We start from the raw sequence: 23982 nt of genomic DNA, 5'->3' as shown, positions 1-23982 counted from the left end.
GTAGAATCTGGAAACTCTCAGTCGATGTTGTGGGATGTGCTGTAGCAAGCCTGCAAGTTACGCTGTTTCCGTCGCTTAGGCTAACGATCTTTGATCTGGATAGTGTTGCTGACTTCAGTATCTCGGAGCAAACATGAATCAAGCGGAAACAAGCCTTGGGTTGCGTCTTGGCTGCTTCTTTTCGCCTAGCGTCTCCCCGCCTCCACGGGCCTCACAAAAGAAGGCCTCACGTTCATGTCCCACAACCCGGAGATCATCGACTCCCAAGACCTTTATTCTCATTGCGTGCGCGGGAAGGCTCCCCACATGAGTCAGCCGCGCTCAAACGTTGATTGCCCGATTAGGCAAGTCAATTACATGCCGTACATGCACTTGCCAGGTCGCTCCCGTCCACTATGATGGAACGCAAAATGGCTTTCTCCCGGACTACTTCAGCAACATCTTTGTAATCTTTCTAGCCCCAGTCAAGACAGCTTGTCTTTCGCCAAACCTTCTACAATCGAGTCAACTGACTCTATACTCTCTCATACTGTCTAGAAATCAGCCAATGACTTGGGATTTTGTTACGTACAGCCCTCGTAATGGCAACCGGACATTCGGACTCATCTCGCAGGTTCCATCAGCTGGGTAGCACCAGTAAAGTCTACCAACGAATGAGAAAAGCAGAGAATGGGCCCTCAACTCTCTACGTCGTTGCCGTTGTGTCTTGGTTGCCTTTTCGGGACCAGCAGAGTGAACGTTATGATGCATTTGGACTTTCGTAGTTTCCAGTAGAGCGAGGAATTTTGCGTCGAGGCCAAGATGTCGAAAAGATACCGCTTTACAAATATCACGGCGTACAGTCAAAGTCGGAGTTGCATTGCTCCCTTCCCATCAGACTTTAAAGTTGATTGCAGACTTGCAACTTGAGCAGATCTTGAGCTATGAAAGCAACCGAAAAGACGGCAGACTCCTTCCAGGAGCATGCCTCAGGACAATCCAACAAGCCTCTCTCTCGACCACCTCACTCTTTGGAGGCTGCTCAGGTTCTCGAAGAACTCCATGTCGACGCAACCCAAGGGTTAGACCCCGACGATGCCATCCGTCGGTTGGCCGAATTGGGGCGCAATGAGCTTCGTCAACAAAAGGGCGTTCAGCCCTTGAAAATCTTTCTCGAGCAGATTTTCAACGCCATGACTCTGGTAAGTTGTCTCTCGAGTCTAAAATAGGCAGAATCTCGCTTGTCTGGCTCGTGGAAATGAAAAACAACACGAGATAACCATCGAAACTTGAAACAGGTCCTCCTACTAGCACTCGGCGCAAGTTTCGGCATCCAAGCCTGGATCGAAGGCGGCATTCTAGGCGGCATCATCGTCCTGAACATCTTCATCGGCTTCTTCCAGACCCTCCAAGCCGAGAAGACAATCAACTCGCTGAAGAACCTCGGCAAGCCGACATGTAAGGTTGTACGGGACGGCAAGACGATCGAGATACAGACGGCCGACGTAGTACCTGGAGACATCATCGACTTGAACACGGGTGACTCGGTGCCGGCGGATATCAGACTCATTGAGGCAGTCAACCTAGAGGCGGATGAAGCGTTACTTACGGGAGAGTCCGCACCTGTCTCCAAGATGCCCAATTCGGTGTTTGACGAAGATACGGGCCCTGGGGATCGACTTAATGTAGTGTACAGCTCCACGGTCATTACAAAGGGTCGCGGGCGCGGCGTCGTGTTTGCTACTGGCATGTTCACCGAGATTGGCCTCATTGCTGGTGCATTGAACGGCGGCTCGGGAGATAAGTCCCGGGTGAAGCGCAACGAGGATGGGAGCGCTTCGATCTTTGCGTACTTTGCCGCTGGATACACGGCTACCAAATCGTGGATCGGTGAGTTCCTGGGACTTACCATCGGCACGCCATTGCAAAGGAAGCTCTCTCAGTTATTTCTGTGGCTGTTTCTGTTTGCTATTATCTGCGCCATCGTTGTTCTTGGCGTTAACAAGTTTGATTCTCGCAAGGATGTGATTATCTACGCAGTCACTACCGCGATTGGGACGATTCCTGTTTCTTTGTTACTGGTCCTGACTGTCACCATGGCTGCTGGCACCAAGAAGATGCTTGAGAGACACGTCATTGTTCGGAATCTGTCCAGTCTGGAAGCGCTTGGAGGAGTTAGCAGTAAGTGATCCATCTCCTATTGACCTCGGTGGAGACTATCTTGCCTCGTCATCGTTTAATCTCTAACCACCGTACATCTCAGATATCTGCTCCGACAAGACCGGTACGATTACCCAAGGACGTATGGTAGTCCGAAAGGCTTGGCTTCCGGGCTGCGGCACGTACTCTGTCCACACCACGAACGACGTATACAATCCTTTTGCCGGTGAAGTCCAGTTTGCGGCTGGCCAACCAGAGGACATCGGCTCCGTCTCCGAGAAAGAGCACGATCTACGGGCCGAGCCAATTGATACGCACCACGAGCCTGCGACGAAGCCTGCTCTGCAATGGTTCTTGAATGTCGCGTCGCTTGCAAATCTGGCAACGTTGAAGCAGGCCGTAGACGATCCCACCAGCTCTGGGGAGTGGACAGCTAGCGGAGCACCCACTGAGATTGCTATTGAGGTGTTTGCGTCCCGGTTTGGCTGGAACAGATTGCAGCTGTGCCAAGGCTCAGAAGCTTCTTGGAAAGAAATTGCAGAGTTTCCCTTTGACTCGGATGTCAAAAAGATGTCTGTCATCTTCAAGGATGTGGCCTCGGAAGAGATGCATATCTTCACAAAGGTGAGCCTAAGCTGCACACATCAATCAACGTATATCTATGATAGACTAATATGACCCTACAGGGCGCTGTCGAGCGCGTCTTAAGCTCTTGCAACACTATCGCCTACGGTGACGATACCCGCACTCTGACCGACCGCTACAGAGAAGACATCATATCCAACATGGAGGTGCTGGCCGGCCAAGGTCTACGTGTTCTCGCGCTCGCACATCGAACTCTTAGCAGTGACCTTTCGGAAGCCCAATTTGCAGACGGCAAAGCCCCAAATCGCAACAACTTCGAGACTGATCTCACCTTGCGCGGCCTCATCGGCATCTACGATCCTCCCCGTCCCGAGTCCCGGCCTAGTGTTGAGATGTGCCAAGGAGCTGGCATCGTCGTCCACATGCTCACCGGCGACCACCCCCAGACCGCCCGAGCCATCGCCACAGAGGTTGGCATCCTGCCGCCGCCCGAAAAGCTCCGGCTCCTCGCTGCCGACGTTGCCGAGGCGATGGTCATGCCCGCACACGATTTTGACGCCCTGACCGACGCCCAGATCGATGACCTGCCGCAGTTGCCTCTAGTGGTGGCGCGATGCGCACCGAGTACCAAAGTTAGAATGATTGAAGCGCTTCACCGCCGCGGTCGGTACGTAGCCATGACTGGCGATGGAGTCAACGACAGCCCGAGTCTGAAGCGGGCCGATATTGGCATCGCCATGGGCTCTGGATCGGACGTGGCGAAGGAGTCTTCCGACATCGTCTTGACGGATGATAACTTTGCGTCCATTCTGAACGCCATCGAAGAAGGCCGCCGGATCTTTGACAATATCCAAAAGTTTATCCTCCACGTCCTGGCGGCAAATATTGGATTTGTGATTGCGCTGCTTACGGGGTTGGCGTTCAAGGACGAGACTGATACGTCGGTCTTTCTGTTGTCGCCTGTGGAGATTCTGTGGATGTTGCTTGGTACGGGTGCTTTCTGTGAGACTGGACTTGGATTTGAGAAGGCGGTGCCAGACATTCTTAAACGACCGCCACAAAATGTGAGCATCCTACTCTGATGTGTTGGTGGAAGTAGTAAACTGAATACTGACGGCGATATCCCAGCTCAAATACGGCGTCTTCACGCACGAATTCATCCTCGACATGGTGGTCTATGGACTCATTATGGCAGGCTGCGTCCTCGGAGCCTTCACCCTGGTTGTATTCGGCTTCAACGGCGGCAACCTCGGTATCGAGTGCAACAACGCCTACTCTACAGCCTGCGAGCCCGTATTCCGCGCTCGTGCCACAAGTTATACGACCATGACCTGGATCTTCCTCCTCTTCGCATGGGAGCTTATTGATTCACGCCGGTCTCTCTTCTACATGCCAGCGGGTTTCAAGGCTTGGGGCCAGCATCTGTGGGGTAACAAGTTTCTCTTTTTGTCTGTGACAGTTGTCTTTTTTGTTGTGTTTCCGACGCTGTACATACCCGTGTTGGATCATGTGGTGTTTATGCATCATGGAATCAGCTGGGAGTGGGCGATTGTGTTTGTCGATGTTTTCATCTTCATGGCTGGTGTCGAAGCCTATAAGTGGGCGAAGAGAGTGTATGCGAGGAGAATGCTAGCCAAGGGTGACAGCGGATTTGCGGAGTCGAACGGAGCTCAAGTATAGAGTTGTTTGCTTGGAACCAGAGATAGTTGTTGTGTGTAGACTTTAGCAATATTGTCAGGGCAGGTATTGGGCGTGAGCCATACCCCCTGTCTTTTCTTCTTCTTCCACATCTTCCTCGCTCTTTGATTTCGTTCCCATTCTCTCTTGAGCTTTTTCTTCTCTCAGGATCCTCCTCGCCTCCATTAGCGCTTTGCCCAAGCGATTCTCGCCCCAATTCGCCTGGTTCACCATAGCCTCATCCGCCTTGAACCCGATGCCCCATATGCGGTCAGTTCTCGATGCCTCGACCAACAGCCTCTCCCCTGTGGACATCAAAATCGCCTTGAGGTGCGGATTCTGCCCAAACTTGGCAATGCTGCCCACTTCCACGACCTTGCTCTTGACCTCATCCCACCTCGCGTCGTTGAAGCCCACGGTGCCTTTGCCGAGCTTCTTCTGCTCCTTGGGGTCCTTCTCCTGCATGATACGCGCCTGTCGCTGCGTGTCGCCGAAGTAGGCTGCCTTGCAGTACATCATGAACTGTTCCGCGCAGGTGACGGTGATGCTTCCGTACGGGTCGGCGGGGTCAACTTCGCGGCCGCAAAGGACGGAAATCTCTTGTTTCGAGACGGTGAAGACGGAGGGATACCATTGACAGAATTGGTGCCATGGCCACTTCTCTTGCGGCATGTGGAAGAAGACGGGTAGACTAGAGTCATCGCTATCGGGAGGATCGGAGGATGGCTGTTTTTTGCCGGGCTTCTTCTTTGCTGGAGACATATTTTGAAGTTGTCTGACTGATTCTTGTTTCGTCGTGGCTTTGATGTATTCAAGATCAGAGGCTGCTGTCTTATTGTTCTTTCCTTCCTCGGAATCGAACATATACACAGAAGGAAAGAACATTGAACCATGGGAACGACCACAACATCAGAAAGGTACACGTTCCGGAGAAAGATGCCTCCTTAATTGATGACTCCTCGCCGTTACATACTAAAAGTCAAATCGCCAATAAAGTGCGCCTACCCAAGCCACGCGAGAGCATAAAGTTCAAGCTGCTTTCATCTGCCAACGTGTTCTACGAATATCTGAGCCAAGGCAGTAATTCGGAATGCAATGAATACAGAGAGACGACAGTGAAACATAGATAGAGAAAGATCATGTAAGTTATTGCTACATGCCTAATCCCCAAGTTTTGGTGATTGGTGGTCGATTAAACGCTCTCATTGACAGAAAGTCAGGATGTTTAGAATCATGAAGTATCTAGAATCATCGAGCTGGTATCTTTCCTAGGGTTCTTGATGGAGATGTATCACTCGAAGACGTAAGAGTCTCTATGCGTAAATCTACTGGTTTGAGGGAGGCGGTTCATCATGGATCATCCCGAATATCCCCAATAAAAATACAATGACTTGGCGCCCTACTAAGGTTGCAGAGTGAGCGCTAGCCCTTAGAAAGGGTATGTTTTGCTCGTGACTCATGAGGCAAATGACTTCGGCCTTCGATCAAGCCCCGTCGTTGAGACATTGGCCCTTTCAAGACCAAGCTTCATCTATTTAATCGTAGCAAGCGGGCGATGGATAATGAGACCGGCTTACACACGAGTGACCCCTTTCTAAGAACCACTAGCACTGGAATCACCGCGCGCTTCTCTTCAGAGCGTATGTGGAAGACTAGAAGAAAGACCACTTATAATAGCAGTAGCAGTCGGAGTTGCCTTTGCTTTAGTAGGGCCAAAAGGAAACTGATAAAAGAAGTACTGACATACGAAATAGATACTGTGCTGCACACTTGCTTGGACACAGCAACATGGGTACATGTCGACTAACTCAGAGAGGAACCCATGGAGTATAATCACCTTCCACTCAAACCAACATCGCATCGGATCTCGCCGCCGTTGTTACACGAGTCAGCCCTATGGAGCTCTGAATGACTCGCAGCCCCTCAACCCTTGCGGGTAGTTGGCCATACCAAGACCGAGTTCCCGAGTGGGCGAGGACTTGGGATCGGAATGCCACGATGGAGACTGGGTCCGGCTCCTTATAAGACCACTTCAGGAACGGATCTAAGCGGATAAGCGTAAATATTAGGTGAGATATGGGACGAGGTGCCCACAGTTGCATGTGGTGGGCAGCACATTTCTGGAAATGCGGCCGGAGGTCCGTGTGACGGTTGAAGATTGCCATTTTGATAAGGGTCTGCTCCTGGATATCACGACAACGAGAACTCGTTGGAGGAGGAGCAATAAGTCTGCAGTCGCGCCATACGTTGGAACGCCAGTTTTTGCTTGCCTTGTCACGATGAACTTTGTGCATAAGACTTTGACCTTAGGAAATGCTCGCAGTTTTCAGCGAGCAATTGTGAATATGAACTCTATGTCGTTTGAGTATCCATCGTACTGCAGTAGTGCTGTGCAAAAGAAACAACGAAGAAGCTCTCAGCAAACCTGCTCACCACCTGCTTCTTTTCATGACTCGGGATGCCTGATCTGGAGGGTGCTGATTTGAACAACTGAAACGCGCATGCCCTCGATATTCTTGGCCAACCTGTCAGGGGGAACTTTTGGATTGAGCCTCCTGCCATTTGGACCGTAAATAGTGGTTTAAATGGGGAAGACTTCCCAATTTTGTACGTCAATGCAACTCCAGACTTCCTTTATGGGATGCTCCCCAGCTACGCCCCTGGTTCCAACGTGGAGAGGGTCCTTTCATTCCTGGTATCCTAAGCCGATGGGATTTGACATGTCAGAAACGTGGCATGCATGTGCCGTAAAATCCTTATTCCTCAAGGTGCGCAATTCCCATGCTGTGACCGGCTGAGCAACCGGGGCACCTTTTTAGGTAGCTTCAAAGTTGGTAACGAGAAATTCAGGAGCACTTTTGTCGGGCACGCTTAAATTGCTTCCAATCAGCTTCCGAGGAGGCGCTTGTAGATGGAAGACTTTTGGAGGTTATGGGTATTTGCCTATCAGGCCATCACACTGCATTCCCTTTTTCGAGTATGATATCTGGAGCATGGCAGATTGAGTTCAATAACTAGGCAGGCTTCGGATTATCGTGAGATGGATGGAGCCACTCGATGAATTGATGTGAGTATAAGTATAATAGGGACTTGAAGCCCATCTTTTGGCTCAAATTCGAATGCAGGCTACCCTCAGACATCTGTGGAAGCCATCGCTAGAGTCCTGTGATCGGAATATTCTCTAATCTCTTTACTGCAGTTTTCTGTAAGCCCTAAACACAACAATATTGATTTACTAGGACGTTAAAGCTGACATCATGCCCAGGAATCCAGTGTAAGAACCAAGATGAAGACGATCGGTACACTCCTCCTCGCCACTCTGGCCAGCCAGGCCTCGGCAGCGGTCCAGATGGAAGTGCGATTCAGCGACAGGATGATCGACGTCGGCAACCTCGACCTCTTCGCCGTAACGTGGCAAACCATCTACGGAGAGACCGGCAACACCAGAGCCATCATGACGGACCGCTCCGCCGGCGCCCAGACCAACGAGTGCACGCACGCCGACGACTACGACCCGGACGTGACGGTGCGAGTCAAGATGAACGGAGCCTGGGGGAAGACGCCAGGCCTCGAGGGCAACGAGATGCGCGACGGCCTCGTCCAGTCCATGTGGGAGGTTCTCAGCAGAGTCTCAGACCCTTACGGGTACGAGGTCTTCAACGGCTGCCGGGGACTGACGTGGATGGAAAGCGTTGGGTACACGCCCGACGCGGCGTGTGGTCCCCAGAGTTCGAGAAATTGTCAGTACGCGTGCCGCAGGGAGAACTCGCCCGGGTTGGCGCAGTGCATGAACCATACTTGGGGCCACAAGGTGCCGTCGTCGCTGCGGGTGACGGCGTACATTGACGGTCAGCTGCAGCCTGATGACTTGATTATTGAGTTTTCTGCTACTGCCAACTCGGAGAGCGGTGGATGCGGCTGGGTTGGCAGTATTGCTGGTGCTCTTGCTGGATTCATTCCTGTTGGAGGCAAGCTGTTTTCTAAGGGTATCGAGATCGGTTGTAGCGATTGAGATTCACTTGCCAAGTGAGTAATGGAACCTTGGTCTGAGTTGATCCTGTTATTCAATGTTAGACATTGGTCAACCTTTTAAGCTTACTTCGCTTCTTGTTGATCCTTCATGTGACCGATGTCAAATAGCACTTACCAAAGTCCCTTTTCTCGGGCGAGGATATTCTGCCAGCAGCTCCCGCTATTCTGCTACTAAGTATAGCTACGGCTGCCACACGACCGCCAGTCTCGGGTATATACGTAAGCTAGGCTCTACGTAGTTAGTATTCGAATAAATTAGACTAATTAGAGGCCGTTAATTAACTTATAGTTAATTAAATTATTTTAATAAAAAGTATAGTAATTAACGAATTAATTTAATTTAATATAATTAACGAAGTAGCCTAATTAACTATTTAATTAACTACTTAATTAACTACTTAATTAACTACTTAATTAACTATTAATTACTTTATATAGCTTATAACCCGTAATTTAATAACTTCTTCTACTTTAGCCTCGTACTCTACTTTAGCCTCGTACTTATTAATAAGTCTATTTATTTTACTTTTTATTATAAAATTAATATTATAAGTATAATCCTTATTAACTAAATTCTATAATACGTTTAACTACGTAAAATTACTAATTAATTAAAATCGTAACTTTATAAGTATTAATAACTAAGGAGCCTTTATAAAATTAATCGTATTATTATTAACTACGTTAATTATCTTATTAATAATAGCTCGTTAGTACTTCTACTATATCTTTATACTAAGCTTATATATATTAAAATTATATATAATCTCGAGGCCTTGTTAAGTAAAAATAGCCCTACTTAGTACTAAAAGTATTATTAATAATAGCGGTATTAATATAAGTACTACTTTTATATATTTAATAACTTCTTTATATTTAAACGTAAAGGGCTCTTATTTAAAAAAAGTACTTTAATTAATAATTAGCTTTTTTAACTTACTTATTATAACTACTATAATCCCCCCGACGGAGCAATCCGCCGGGGCCGTACCGTGTATTACGTATTGGGGAAAACTGGGTATATTGCGCTCCATACCTAACTACTAATCAAAACAGCAGTCAACCGACTCGACCGTTGTCTTCCTTTCATCAACTCCCGACCTTCCCCCGCCCGTCTAGAGGGCGAGCTGCACCCACTCCAACGCACATAAGACCTCCTGGTGCCAGCCCGCGTGGGCGGCCAGATCCCGCATCACATACTCCTTCTCGTCGAGGGTCAGGGGGCCCCTTATATATTCCCTCACGTCCATAATATGGCCCGTATCGGAGGGATTTCTGGCTCCGTAGAGCATGATTTCCAAGCCGGCGTCGATATGCCGGATCTTGACGTCCGTGCCGGCCCGGCTGTCCACGGCGTTCGTACTGTCGCCCAGCCGGATTCCGCACCGCCGGAAGGTACTTCGCCACTTCTTGGGCGTGCCCACGTTGGCCACGATGGCCACAGCGTCGAGCTGGCCGAAGAGGGCGCCCAGCCCGAGAGGGGCAGACTTGTCGACGGGCATCTTTGGGTTCTCGTCGAGGTGGTATTTTGACTGGCCAACCTCTTGACTGGTTGTCTGACTAGCTGTCCAGGTGGTGGTTTGTGTGTTGATGGGTTTGTTTGGTGGATTTGTTTGGTGGATTTGTTTGGTTTGAATGGAGAGCAGCTTTGGGCGATGTTGGAAGCGATGAGGATGGAAAGAATCTTTGCGAGCTCTGGTACGCAGATATTGGCCCATTTGGCCCTTTCTCCGGAAACCTCTACGTCGCCATCAAAGTTCAGAACCTCTGCGGTTGAGGGCCGCCTCCGACTATTGCGGCCGACCATTGCGGCCAACCATTACGGCCGACCTCTGCCGTCGACCTTTCCGGCCGGCGCCGCCGCAGGGCAGCTTGCCTATCCCGAATTGCATGGCGGTTTTCGTATCGAAATCACTATATTGCGTTGAGCGCGTGCTTGGGGCACATTGCGCGTATTGTGTAGTTAAAAAGTGTACCGTATCGTGTGATTTCCCTTGAAAGCGTGATCCCGTTAAGGTCGATCTTTTGCGCCTGTAAAGCCGGAAAAAAACCACCACATAACTACTATAATACTTATTATAAAGCCCTATAAATAACCCTTATTTTAGACTTATAGGGGATTAAGTAAAGGGATAAAAGTACTATTATTAATAATAAGCTCTAAGTATTATTAAAACTAATATAAGTAGATCTTTTTTAATAATATTAAAGTACTATTCTTAATATATTATTAAAAAATATAGTAATAAAGTAGTTTATAAGTAGTTCGAATTAAATAGTATACGTACTTTTTTAATAGCTTTTTTAATAAACCTAAATTTAATTATTTATTTAGTATACTAAGCTTTTATAAAAGTCGCTTAAGGGTATTATAATATATATATAAACGTACCTTTTTTTAAAATAATCCTATAGTAATACTTAATACCTTAGCTTAGTAACGGGTTTAATAAGCGCTAATTATAGCTATTTAACCTATTTAAAAAATAATTAATTTATTAAATACGACTTTAAAATTACTTATATAGTAATAAACTCGTATTTTAATACTCGTATATAAAGATTTAATAATTAACGTAATTAGGTAACTAAAATACCTAATTCGGTTAACCTAAATAAGTACGAGTTTTTTATATTATAACTTAAGCTAAGTATTAATAACGTAATTAATTATTATTATAAAGTACTTAATAATTTAAAATTTAAACAATTAGTTATAATATATAATTATTAATTAGCTATAAAAAAGATTACCCTAATTTATAAAGAATTATTAAAAATAAGGGTTATATATAACTACGCTAGTCTCGTTCCTTGTAATTAGGCTAAAGTAACGCCGAGTCCGGGCTAGTATATTAAAATTAATATACTAATAATAAAGTATATATGGTATTACTTTAAATTAAATATTATTATTAAAAGTATTAAGTAAAGTAATTTTATAATTTATATACGTAACTTATAAAAAGGGAATTTTATAAGCCCGGAGTAATATTAATAACTAATTAATAGCCTAATTATAGTTAGCTTCTTTTTTATTAAATAAAAAGTAATTTATAATTTAAAAAGTATAATTATTATTAATTATTTTATAAATATTAAATAATAATATATTAAATTAGTTAGTTTTATTATAAAAAGGAACTCGAAATAGGTTAGAACTCTATTATATTAACTTAATAAACGTAACTTAATATAAAAAAAAAAAAGTAAATTAATAAGAGGAATTTAGGGCGCTAGGCTTTTAGGCTTAGCGGTTTAATAATTACGTAATTTATAGGGGGTCCGTTAGGTACTTAAAGCCTAAGTACTAAGGGGCCTAGTACTTAGTACCGTAATATTACCCCCCCCTTTAGTATAAAAAGTACTATCCGTAACGCTTAATTCCCTATTCTAATCCTCTATAATTACTTTTTATAAGCCTATAATAAGGGCGATTATTACGTTATTATTAGCTTATAATAAAACCGGGCTATTACTAATTACTACCTCTATTTATAATACGAAGTTCTTTAATAGTCTTATAACCGTTAAGTATTACTTATAAAACGCTTATAGGGCCGCTAGTATATAATAAAAGCTCTTTATGTCGTATTACGTAAGGTCCTTATTATACCCTTTTTAATTAGCTTAGTATTATAACTTATTATATTATACTTATAATTTAACTACTTATAAAACTTTATACTTAAGCTTGTTAAAACTATAAAAAATTAGTAGCGGGGGGTCTTAGTATTATCTAAGTAGGCGGTTTTTTATAACCTTTTTTAGCTTATTTAGATAAAAGACTAAGTAGGCTTTACTCTTTACGGGTAGTTTTATAATCTATATACTACCTAAGCTAATATTAATAATAAGCTAGAGGCTAGCTTAGGGCTATTATAATTTATTAACGTCTTAGGTTTTTTAATAAAATACGTTTATAAATACTTTATTACTAATTTTTAAGTTATTAAGCCGTTAGTAATAATTAGCGTATTTTTAGTATTTTACTTAAATAACCCCTATATTACTTTTAATAATCTCTTAAGCTTCGTAAATACTTTAAGTTATTTTCTAAGCCTTAGTATAGTTAAGCTTCTTTTTAATTAAGTTAAAGCGTTAGGTTTTAGTAACTTAATTAAAAAATAATCGAGGCTAATAGCCGAATTTGACTTCGTAAAGTAATAGCCCCGTGGTTTTATTAAGTTAGATTACGTAAGTAAAGTTTATTATAAGTAGTATCTCGCTCTAATTATCTTAGTAATAGTTAATTAAGGGTTATAACTACTAAAAAATATATTAATTTAAAATCTCTATTTAACTATTTATCTATAAATAGTTTATTATTAATAACTATAACTTAATATTATAGAGCCTATATAGCTCCCCTTAAAAGTCTAATATAAACTACGGACCGTAATTAAAAATAATAGTCTTAAGTAGCCTAAAGATTAATAATACTCGTTTATAAAATATTCTACTTATATCCCGCGTAGTAATAGTTTTATAATAAAGTATTAATATAGTTCTTTTATTTAATTTATTAATTATAATATATATCGTATCGTAGCTTTTTTAATTAGAGGGTACTATTATAAAATCTATTAAAATATACTATTATAAGTAATTAGGTATAAATAGAGGCCTTAGCTCCCCCGGGGCCTTATTATAAGGTTTTTAAGAGTAACGGTATATATAATAATTTTTAATGTATTAATATATATCCGTTATAAAGCTAAGCTAGTAATACTATTATTTAATTATCTTAACTACTTTATTACGCCCTAAGTACACTAAAAGCCTCTATTTATATACTTTTTAAATAATTATAATACGTAAATTATCCTCCTTAAGTACGACGAGCTTACTATTTATTATAAATAATCCGTTATCCTAAATCTTTTAGCGCTCGCGGCCCTTAGTTACTAGTACTTATATTAAAGTAAGTAATATTATTATTAAGTTATAATTAAGCTTTAGCATTTTTTTAATTAATAAGTACCCTTAAAGCTCGTCCTTTAGTATAAGGGCCCTAATTACGAGCTTAAGCTACTATATTATATTCTTTAATAATACTCGTAGCTTAGTAATAATATTTAATAATAGTAGCTCTAATAATAATAGGACCTAAGTTTAGTTAGCCTCTTTTAGTACTTATTAAGTCTTAATATCCTCGTTCTTTTTTAATAGAGCGTCGGTAAGTATATTTTCCTGCCTTAAGTAATATTAAATTTAAAAATTAAAATTAGCTAGGGCGCTAGCTTAGTAGGCTTATTATAAATTAAAAAAACGCTTTATTATAAAAAATAGGAGCGATTAGTAATTTATAATAATATTAAACTTTTAGTAATAACTAATTAGTTCTACGTATTACTTTTCTAAATAAACTACTATTATTAATATCTTTTTATTATATATAGTATAGTTAAGCTCTATACTATTTATAATTTTTAAATAGAACGCTATGGGGTACTATAAGTTATTATTTATTTATTATTAAACTAGGGCTCTAGCGTATACTAAGTTTAATATATTAGTTTTTAAGTATATAAGTAGTTTGGGCCTAAAATAATAGAGTATAAGCGCCGTTATAAGGGCTAGTTTTAGTACCTCGAACGTAATATTATAATTAGTATCGAATTAAAAAGGTACGCCTTTATTAATTAGCTTCGTTAGTAGTTTAGCTAGGCGCCCATAGTCCTTTATAAACTTTTTATAAAAATTATAAAAACTAAAGAACGATTAAATACCTTTAAGTAATATAAGCGGCTTTTAGTTTTTTATAATAGAGACCTTATCTTTGTCGAGTTATATATTATTAATATTAATAACGAAACCTAAGTACTTCGTAATAATAATACTAAATTTATATTTCTTAATATTAGTCTATAATTTAGCTTTTTATAAATAATCTAGTACTTTCGTAACGTACTTATAATATTATAGGGGGTTATCTAAGAAAATTAAGATATTATTTATATACGTAATATAGAAATTATTTAAATACTCTATTAGTACGTTATTTATATATCGCTAATACGTAATTAGCTTATTATAGAAGTTAAAAAGTAATACTTTATATTTATATACCCTATAATAAGTATAGAAAGTTATAAGGTCTTTTAAAATAAGGTCGAGGTAAATATAATAAAAAGCTTATTTAATATTAAGTTTAGTAAATACTTTAGCTTAGCTTAGCCGTATTAGTATTTCGTTAATTAAAAATAGGGGGTACTAATCTTTTTTTATAATTTTATTTAGTTTTTTAAAGTTAATATAAAATTGTAAGCTATTATTATATTTCTTAACGAATAGTATAGGCGATATAAAGGGCACGTTACTAAGCTCGATAAATCTTTTATAAAAGTACTCTAAAAAATAGGCTCTAGTTACCTCTAGCTCGGGTACTAATTATTTATAGAAGGGGTAATAAGTAAGCTTTTTTTAACCTCCTTTTATAAGCTTTATTTTATAGTTATAATTACGGTATAATATTAATATATTATTCGCTACTTTATTAAAAACGTTAGTTTAAGGCTTTAATACTTCTAAAAGCTTCGTAATAATAAGGTCTTAGGTCTCTTAATTATTACTTTTTAAGGGGTCCTCTTATCCCGCCTACTTATCCTCGATTATATAATCTAGCTTATATAGTAATATAGAGCCTAGTTTAACGTCCTTATGCTTTAAATTAGTTTCGAATACTAAGGTACTAATAAAAGCGATATTAAGGGTAATATTAGCTCCCTTATACTAAATAGAGGTTTATATAAGTTTAGTCTTTTTTAAAGGGGTTAATAATATATTAATAAGCGCGCGATTTATTTTCTAAGTATTTTTAGTATCGTTAGACCGCTATATATATTAGTTTTATAAGCCCTATAATTAATAAAATATTTTAATAAGTTTAAGTAGTGCCCGCTTTTTTTATAATTATTTATCGTATTATACTATATTTATTTCGAATATTTCCTACTATTATTTAGTATCGATTTAGTATTATATATTAATAACCTTAGGGGTATATAAGTCCTCTATATCCTTAATAATAGTAAAGGGGGTATTTTATAATAGTAGATCCTCGGGTTATATTAAGCGCCTATAGCGTATATTTAAGTTAATTTTATAATACTTAAACTACTTCTACCCTAAGATTAAGTTATAGCGCCCTATATTAAGTTAGAATAGGGGTATTTTTAAAAAGACCTAATAATTAATATATAAGTTAATAATTTATATTATACTAACGTTTTTTAATTACTTATTATTAAATTTAGTAATAAGAATAGGGTATAGTAATTTATTAAATAGGGCTATATAAAATTCTTATAATAATAAGATTACGTAGTTATTTATAAATCCGTACTTATTAGCTCCCGTATTAAATAAAGCTTTTAAACGAATTTTATATTTATTAAATATTATTATAAGCTTAATTTCGAAAGGCTACTCCTTTATAAGATTTTATAAGTTTACTAAATAAATTACTAATCTTCCGTTTTTATACTTATCCCCTAGCTAGGAAGTTATTTATACTAAGGGGCTTAATTTTCTAAGTCCGAAACGTATTACTTATTAATAGCGTTTATAGCTACTATAATAATATTTAGCTTTTTAAAATAGTCCTAAGAAACGTAGCTAGGCTTATTATAAATAAAATAAGTACTACTATCCTTAAGCTTTTAATATAGAGCTTTAAGGATAGTTTTGTAACTTATAATTTAGCTATAGGTACTCTATTTAGTAGTACTACTACTTCTATTTCCTCTTTTAATAAGAGTAATATAAATAAGTATAGTACTTTTAGGGGCCCTATTACTAATTAACGGGGGCTATATTATATTAATAAACTAAGTAACGTACTTAGTATATTTTTAAAAAGTCGCGTCCTTATTTAAATATTTCAAAATAGCCTAATTTTAAAAATAAATTAAGAACTTATTATAAAAGTAGCGCTTTTATTAAGACTTAGAAAGCTTATTAACGCGGGTAAGCTCTATAAAAATAAAGCGCTTTTAATAAACGTCTTTAAAAATAATAAAGAGGGTATCTAGCTTCTAGCTAGCGTCGTTTATCGTAATAAGGCTAATATAAGCCAATTTAAGCTTATATAATAGCTAATTTATTATAATAATTTTATTAAAAACTAATATAAAGTAAATAAACTTTATTATAATATTACTAACTTTATTAATAACATACTCTAAGTAATATCCGTTAGTACTAAAGTTCGCGTTCTTAAAACGCTTTATAATATACTAAAACTAATAAGGGAACTTTAGCCTTTTATTATTATTGTTATTTATAAAAATAAGGACGTTAAGTATTTTAAATTTATAAAAAAACTAATATACCGAAGCTAATATATTCTCGTAACTACTTTATATTTCGAGTTTAATAAAGCACTACTTTAATATATAATAAATATTACCTTTATACTCGCTATTATTAATACTAATTATAAAGCCGTTTTCTAACTACTTAACGTACTTATTAAGTATAATATTAATATAAAGGGCGCGGTCTAACTATTTCTTAGTATTCTAAAGCTTTATAATAATAATATATATAACTTTAATATTTTCTTTAGTTATTTTATAAAGCTGCTCGGTACTATTACTTAGCTAGCTAATTATAAAAATAAGTACTTATTTAAAATAGTACTAAGTAATACGCATTTTTAACTAGCTCTTAACTTAGGCCTAGAGAGTAACGCCCTTATTTTAATTATATAAGTCCTAAATAAACTTAAAGTTAGCGTCGTACTACTTAGTATTACTAAAAAGACCCTTATTATAAATCTAAATAAGGGTTATAAGCTTATTATTAATATAATAGAAGTATTTAAGTCGATCGGCTTACGTAATAAAAAATAAAAGCTACTTTACGAGCTAATTAAAAAAGTTAACCTCGGGGTTAAATATAGGGAGTTTAGTATTTTTATTAGCGCCCATAATACTTTAGTATTACTTATATAAGTAGCGACCTTATTAAAAATTATTAGTATAAAAAAATATTTACCTTCTTTAGCTCTTATTTTAGATTATAATATTTAATAAAAGGGATATATATTTAAAAAGTATTAATTACTTTACGTAGTTTAATTAGTTAGCTATTACTTAGTATTATACTTTTTTTTAATAAGGGTAGCTATTTATTATAATAAATTAAATAGGTTAAAATATTATCGTTCTATTTTTAAAAAAAGAATTATAATAAATATTAAGTAATATTATAAAAGAGAACTCGAGGTAAGTTAGAACTTTATTATATTAACTTAATAAATATAACTTAATATAAAAAAAAAAGTAAATTAATAAAAAGAATCTAGGGTACTAAGTTTTTAAGCTTAGCGGTTTAGTAGTTACGTAACTTATAGGGGGTCCGTTAGGTACCTAAGGCCTAGGTATTAAGGGGCCTAGTACTTAGCGCCGTAATAGTTTTATATATAAAATTTATTAATAAAATATTTAAATATTATTAAAATAAGAAAATCGTAGTAATAAGTACGATAAATAAGCTTATAATATAGCCTGCGTTATTATATTAAAAGTAGTATTAGTACTTTATTAAATCGTATAATTAGTTAAATAATTACTTAATAAGGGTCCTACTACCTAATTCGTTATAATAATAAGTAGCTAATATATTAAGTATATTATAAGTAATAATACTACTATAATTACTACTTTTTAATTATAAACTTAAAAGGATTTAAATAAGTTAAATACTTTTATTTTATTAATTAATAATTTAGTTTTTTTTATTATATAATAGCGCATAATAATAATATATAAAAGCGTTAATATTACTAAATAGATAGTTATAATAATTATAAAAGTCGCTAACGATAGGATAAAAGAGCTAATTACTATTTAAAAAGCTAGTAACGATTTATTAATAGTAGTTTATAAACGAGGTTAAGGATTTATAATACTTATTTAAATAAGTTAACTTTATAAAATATTACTATTTTTAATTATAACGCGGGTTATAAATATAATAATAAATAATAATAATTAGTATTTTAATAAAGGGCTTATATTAAATAATTTAAATTATAAAACTAACTTTATAAGTAGCCTCGTTAAGTACTATTCTAGCTTTAAATAAGTTAAAAAAGCGCTAGTTATAAAATAAGTAATCGTATTTTATATAACTATAATCGTTATAATTAATAATATATTAATAAATAAAGGGCTCGTTAATTTTATAATTATTCTCTTTTTATAGTATATTAACGTTAAGAATAGCTTTAATTAACGGTAGTAGCGACGGCGAGGTTGACGAAGTAGTGGTTATAAGTGGATAGGTAGGTGGGTAGGTAGGTAAGTAAGTGGGTGGGTATGGGTAGCTAGGCTCCGTGGTCGGAGGTAGGGCCTGCCGTAGCTACACTTAGTAGCAGAATAGCGGGAGCTGCTGGCAGAATATCCTCGCCCCTTTTCTCGTGAGATGCATGTATCATTGTCCAAGGTTGCGGTTGTATCGGCAGATTCCAGCAATCAAAATTGTCCATTTTCTCAAGGATCTTATTACCTGGGGTAACATTGCGTGGTGATTGGGCTGCGCCGGAGCTAATATCAACCATCAGGTCAGACTCTTATCCAGGCAACAACATGAAAACCACCTAAGATTCCGCGATTCCCTCAGTTTTTGCACCATGATAGCCCAATTCTAGATCTTGGTCACTTATCCAATTGTCACTCCCCTTCACCATGCCGACGCCTGCTCTTTCCGGGACAGCCCTCCTCAACCTAGGACCCCTTACAACAATATGGACAGCCCCAGCATCATGCGCAACCTCGACCCCAACCCCGGCGCTAGCTCGCAAATTTGATCCGGGCGTGGCATACTGGCAACAAACCTGCGAAGTCGACCGCGACCCATACGACGACTGCATCCCCTCCGGCGATGCCATGAACTCAGAATACCACTCACGCCGGACCTCTACTGAGCGGTTCCTCTTCCATTATTCCCCGGGCAGCCAGTGTCCCTCCGGATGGGTCACCGCAGGCTACGGTATCCGCGATGAGACATCGTCGCATTCATTGAGCGGCGTCTTTGCCGACCCGACGCTGACCTTCGACGCCGGGACGACCACGTCTATTGCGTCGGAGATTAACCCCACGTTTGAGTTGAGGGCGGATTTGTTCATGTCTGCGATGGAGCCTTCGGAGACTGTGATCGCGTGTTGTCCGAGGTAAGCTCAGCACCCTTTTGAAGTTAGCTCTCCTTCTCGAAAGCTAGGAAAGGTCTGATGATGTGTTCTTCTTTTTCTTAGTGGGTATACCGCGGGACTATATGGGAACTGCTACTCTTCGACCGCCAGAGAGGTTTACACTGCGTCTACAGGTTGCAAGTTGTACAATGTAAACGATGTGGAAGTGGTAGACCGCACGTTCACTTTCCACGGGAGAGTCGTTACAGGCAGCTCCATATCGATCAAGGGCTCGGTTGTTTCGTTGCAACCGAACACAGTGACTATTGAGGCAAAGGACAGCACGAGTTACGTTGGCGCGTTGATCACGCCTGGGATCACGCTTGTGAATAAGGGTCTTTCTGAGGCTGCAGTTCAGACCTCGGCTGCTGGTTCTGGAGAGAGTTCGTCCACGGGCCCGACTGAGACGCCCAGTTCTGGAGTTTCTTCTAAGGCCGCCGGTTCGTCTATGGTTAATGGCGTTATGATGGCTGTTTGGGGAGTTGCGGTAATGGCGGGTGCCGCTCTCATGGTGCCTCTTTGATATTGACAAATCCGCCGATCACACAAATACTCTCTTTCTCATGAACCTGCATACATTACATTACATACTCGCATCGAAGTACAATTATGAAGACTGATTCCGCCTCATTCATCCCCGCTCTACGAAGTAATTCTAGTCGAGAGGTCCGGCCGAGTCATTTACATAATCGGTGGACCCTCCTAGCTCAACTCTAAGTGGACAACCCCAAAATGCACGCGAAGCGAGTCCCATCCCTTTGCGGAGACACACACAACAAAAACGTAGCAAACTCTCTCACTTCTGCTCACCGTCAATCTGCAGCAAATGACAAAAGGGAATTCAAGGACCGACCGCGATTCGAACGCGGGGCCTAGAGATAGTTACAGCTGAGGAACTGCAATCTCTCGCTCTACCACTGAGCTATCGATCCAAGTGGTTGTTGCTGGTGTCTACTGCTCGTAGTTGGATTCATGGATGCTAATCTTCTGCGAGCTTCTGCAAGGGAGGATTTACAACCCACAAACAATCGAGCTAACAACTTGCCACTTTCGCCGTGTTCCGAGCAACAAGATTGGTTGACAAAAACTATGCTGACGTCTCATAGAGTCATTGACAATAACAACAATAGCAACGAAATTACTCACACCCAAACTCTGGTGTCACCTGGAAAGATGAGTCAACAGCAGAACGAACAAAGACACCGGCTCCTCGGCTGACGGACTTGACCGGGGCGGACATGGACCCATTGGAGGGGCTGCTCCACCAGTCTACAATAAACAATACCTAAGCCCCAATCTGAACGGGAATCGTCATCCAACAGCGGTTGCTTTCGTAGCTCAATTTGGTCAGAGCGTCCGACTTTTACGAGTAAAAGATCATCGGAAGGCTGTGGGTTCGAGTCCCACCGATCGCGTCTCTTCTTTTGCATTTTGAGATACTTCACCTCTCACTTGCAGTGTCCTCCCTTTTTGGTGTTGTGACTGTCCGGCAGTTGGCCGTAGGTACTGGCAGCTACTAGCAGATGCATGGAGAGGGGCTTGGTCAGGCTCTGCATGTGCATCGAATTGTAACTGTGTGCCTAGTGTCAAGTGCTCAAAGGCATAACGGAAACGTCAATCATCAACACTTGAGATGATTTAAGCGAATTTAGACGCCTATCAATGTTTGCATTGTTGTGTGCTTCCTATCACTTGCATCAGAGAGCCGGACATGTCAGTTCATGGCCGGGCCGTGCCCCACTTCCGACGACCTTCGACTACCAGCATATCTAGCATTTTTAGAAGTCGTCCTACTTTCTTTCCATGAAGGAAACAATCATCGAGGTTGTCTTGTCATTCTTTGGAAATTGGTATTGATTTATGCCGACCTTGGCATAACAAAAAGTCCCCCCAGCAGCTAAAAAAAAGCCATCCATTCTGCATCAGACTAGGGTCAAGTCACGCGGCACGACTCCCAAGAACATGCCGCGAGTCTCCGATACTGCAAACGTCCCAATCCGCTCGAATGCACCCTCATTCCGCAGCGATTCTCGCAGGACCAAGCCAACTTGCAGGTGGTTTTCAGTATGTGCACAGGTACAAGACTGGTTGATTGGGCACTCCCGGTCATGCCCAACTGGCGTCACGACGCCTAGCAGCATAATGTAACATTTGAACCCATCACTGGCTTGGAACGAACCGCGAAGCCTCGCGCAATCCGGCAGAAACCGGAAGATCATGTGAGAATTGCGATCCAAGGGATCACCGTCGTAACAGCTAAACAGATGTGGGATTAGGGGTCTTCTGCCTATCGGTGGCACGGCAGTGATCGGTCGAATCGCCGCTTTGGCTTTTATGCGGTAGTTGGTGGCTAGCAGACTATCGTCGGATCCGGGCAACTCGTCGTAGAACATTCCCACGGAGCCGAATAACATACTGCGATAGACCAAGTCGAATGTGTTGCCTGGCGATAGCTGTGAGGCTCCTCCAAATGTAGTTCCCTTGCTCAGAACCATGGATGCCCAGGACCATGACGGGATGCGACTGGTGTGATGTCGGTATGCGTCTGTGATAGATGGGGAATCTTGGTCAAGCTGGTTCGGTTGCGCCCTCTCAGGCGGCAGGGTGGTCCATAGAAGGTCACGCGACAGCTCTTCAGGTGTGTCTACTGCGATGCCGGCGAAGTAGGATCTTCCATTGAGACGAAGGATTTGTCGAAAGAGGCCGGCGACAACTGCCAGCTTCTCTTCAGGGTTGGCCGGCGTGAGGGCTTTGTAAAGTTTGAGCACAAAGTCGGGAGACCCGACGGTGCCTCCCGACACGGCCCCGCCCGAAATCCAGGTGTGTTTCTGCAGGATGTTCACTATGACCTTTCGTCCTTGTCCAAAGCACGGGCTATCGCACTCGCATCTGGGCCGTTCAAGGCAGTCCCACACTAGCTCTGACTTGTGCAGATAGAGCACCCTGCGAGACAGCAAAAGGCGTTGGAAAGCAGGGCCATGCTGGAGGAGTTCATGGTGTTCTTCAGAGACATTTGATTTTTCGTCATCATCCACGGGCCGCAACAAGGTCTTGTTGGCGAATGCCGCGTCATGCCAAAGCATACTCTGCCGAGCATAAATGTAGTGTGGGCGGCCAAATCTACTGACTTGAATGGCAACGGATCTACCCGCGTTTTCGACGCCGGCTATGCTGTTCTGTCGTTTGGGGCCGAAATTGCTCAGCCTGAGATCTTTAACGCTTGTCAAGGCGATAGTGAGGTATGACCGTCCAAAGATGATATCCTCTCGAGCCAAGTGCCAGTTTACGTCTTCTTCGATGTCTTGAATGACACAGAAATCCTGGACCCAAGCATACTGGAAACCCAATTCACTAGCGACCGTCATGGTCTCTTGCAGGGCCACAGGTATTTGCCACCACTGCAAAGACTTTTGGCGCTGGTCGAAGTTTTCCGAGGTTGTCAACGATGAAGGAGCCGGTAACGGGCCGGTGTAGCCGTGGACGACGGTGATGTAGGGCCCGGACACTGAACAAGAGTCGACCAGTTTGATACCGTTCCGCGGGCTTTTTCCAAGATCCAGGAACCGCCGAGGAGCAAGACCGGGCTCAGACGGGTACATCCTCGTGCCACATGCCTTGTGTGTTGCATTGCATTCATCGACCCATCCACGGATCGTCTTCTGCCGATGCTTAAGGTGTAGTTTGAGAGGAATCTCATTAGAGACTCCGATAGACTTCCACGGCAGCGGCTTGCCTTCGAACGTGTCAATATCCATCCTGAAAGCCCTCTGAAGGTTCATCACTTTCTCACCTGGTTTCGTGAACAAATCGACTAGGCCCTTCACGACAATGACATTGTTCGTGGAGTCCCGATATTTGACAGATGATTGGATAGAGATAGTCTCAAACAGGTAAATGACGGCGTATGAATCATCAAGCATTAGATTCTTCTTGGGAACGTTGACATTATTGCCCCAAAAGATAGCAACTTTGATGGCGTAGCATATTTGGCATCCCTTCTTACCGGCCTTAACAATGCTCCTGAGATCGCAGAAAAGATCCATGTAGTCGACAGATCCAGGCATATGCGCCTTGTCGAGATCGTAGCAGACCGTACAAGGCGGCCGCTCCTGGGCAGCATCGGGATGGGCTTGGGCCCCGGTGCCGGGCATCGTGTACTTATTCTCAACGTCGATGGACCGCCATTTAGTGGCGATGCGAGATTGGCTGGGCAGCCTTGAACGGCGGCAGTGGTCAAAAGACTTCGATATTGATTAGAAGTCCTGGGTAACTTTGTTGTCGGAATTGGGCAAGCCAGCAGGTTGCTGTTTGAGGTTGTGCTTTCAGGTTGTAGATAGTTGCAGACGTGA

At 41.0% G+C, this 23982-nt stretch overlaps 6 protein-coding genes across 6 annotated transcripts; 3 read left to right on the top strand and 3 right to left on the bottom strand.

Moving 5' to 3' along the window:
• Positions 1-923: 923 nt before the first annotated feature.
• CABS01_04848 (potassium/sodium efflux P-type ATPase) lies at positions 924-4404 on the top strand (the record flags this gene model as incomplete). Its single annotated transcript, XM_060538218.1, has 5 exons — positions 924-1181; positions 1278-2160; positions 2243-2763; positions 2826-3788; positions 3853-4404. 5 exons carry the CDS (start codon positions 924-926, stop codon positions 4402-4404), a joined length of 3177 nt encoding a protein of 1058 aa, XP_060389880.1.
• A 54-nt stretch (positions 4405-4458) lies between these two features.
• CABS01_04847 (uncharacterized protein) lies at positions 4459-5163 on the bottom strand (the record flags this gene model as incomplete). Its single annotated transcript, XM_060538217.1, has 1 exon — positions 4459-5163. The coding sequence occupies one exon, from the start codon at positions 5161-5163 to the stop codon at positions 4459-4461; it is 705 nt and encodes a 234-aa protein (XP_060389879.1).
• Positions 5164-7687: 2524 nt separating this feature from the next.
• CABS01_04846 (uncharacterized protein) lies at positions 7688-8413 on the top strand (the record flags this gene model as incomplete). Its single annotated transcript, XM_060538216.1, has 1 exon — positions 7688-8413. One exon carries the CDS (start codon positions 7688-7690, stop codon positions 8411-8413), a length of 726 nt encoding a protein of 241 aa, XP_060389878.1.
• A 1135-nt stretch (positions 8414-9548) lies between these two features.
• On the bottom strand, positions 9549-9935 carry CABS01_04845 (uncharacterized protein; the record flags this gene model as incomplete). Its single annotated transcript, XM_060538215.1, has 1 exon — positions 9549-9935. The coding sequence occupies one exon, from the start codon at positions 9933-9935 to the stop codon at positions 9549-9551; it is 387 nt and encodes a 128-aa protein (XP_060389877.1).
• A 9195-nt stretch (positions 9936-19130) lies between these two features.
• Positions 19131-20156, top strand: CABS01_04844 (uncharacterized protein; the record flags this gene model as incomplete). Its single annotated transcript, XM_060538214.1, has 2 exons — positions 19131-19615; positions 19697-20156. 2 exons carry the CDS (start codon positions 19131-19133, stop codon positions 20154-20156), a joined length of 945 nt encoding a protein of 314 aa, XP_060389876.1.
• A 1399-nt stretch (positions 20157-21555) lies between these two features.
• Positions 21556-23784, bottom strand: CABS01_04843 (uncharacterized protein; the record flags this gene model as incomplete). Its single annotated transcript, XM_060538213.1, has 1 exon — positions 21556-23784. The coding sequence occupies one exon, from the start codon at positions 23782-23784 to the stop codon at positions 21556-21558; it is 2229 nt and encodes a 742-aa protein (XP_060389875.1).
• Positions 23785-23982: the final 198 nt, after the last annotated feature.

Source organism: Colletotrichum abscissum, assembly GCF_030869225.1.
Source record: "Colletotrichum abscissum strain IMI 504890 chromosome Unknown Scaffold_9.1, whole genome shotgun sequence".
In the NCBI taxonomy this organism is placed as follows: Eukaryota; Fungi; Ascomycota; class Sordariomycetes; order Glomerellales; family Glomerellaceae; genus Colletotrichum; species Colletotrichum abscissum.
This window is presented reverse-complemented; position numbering and strand designations above follow the sequence as displayed.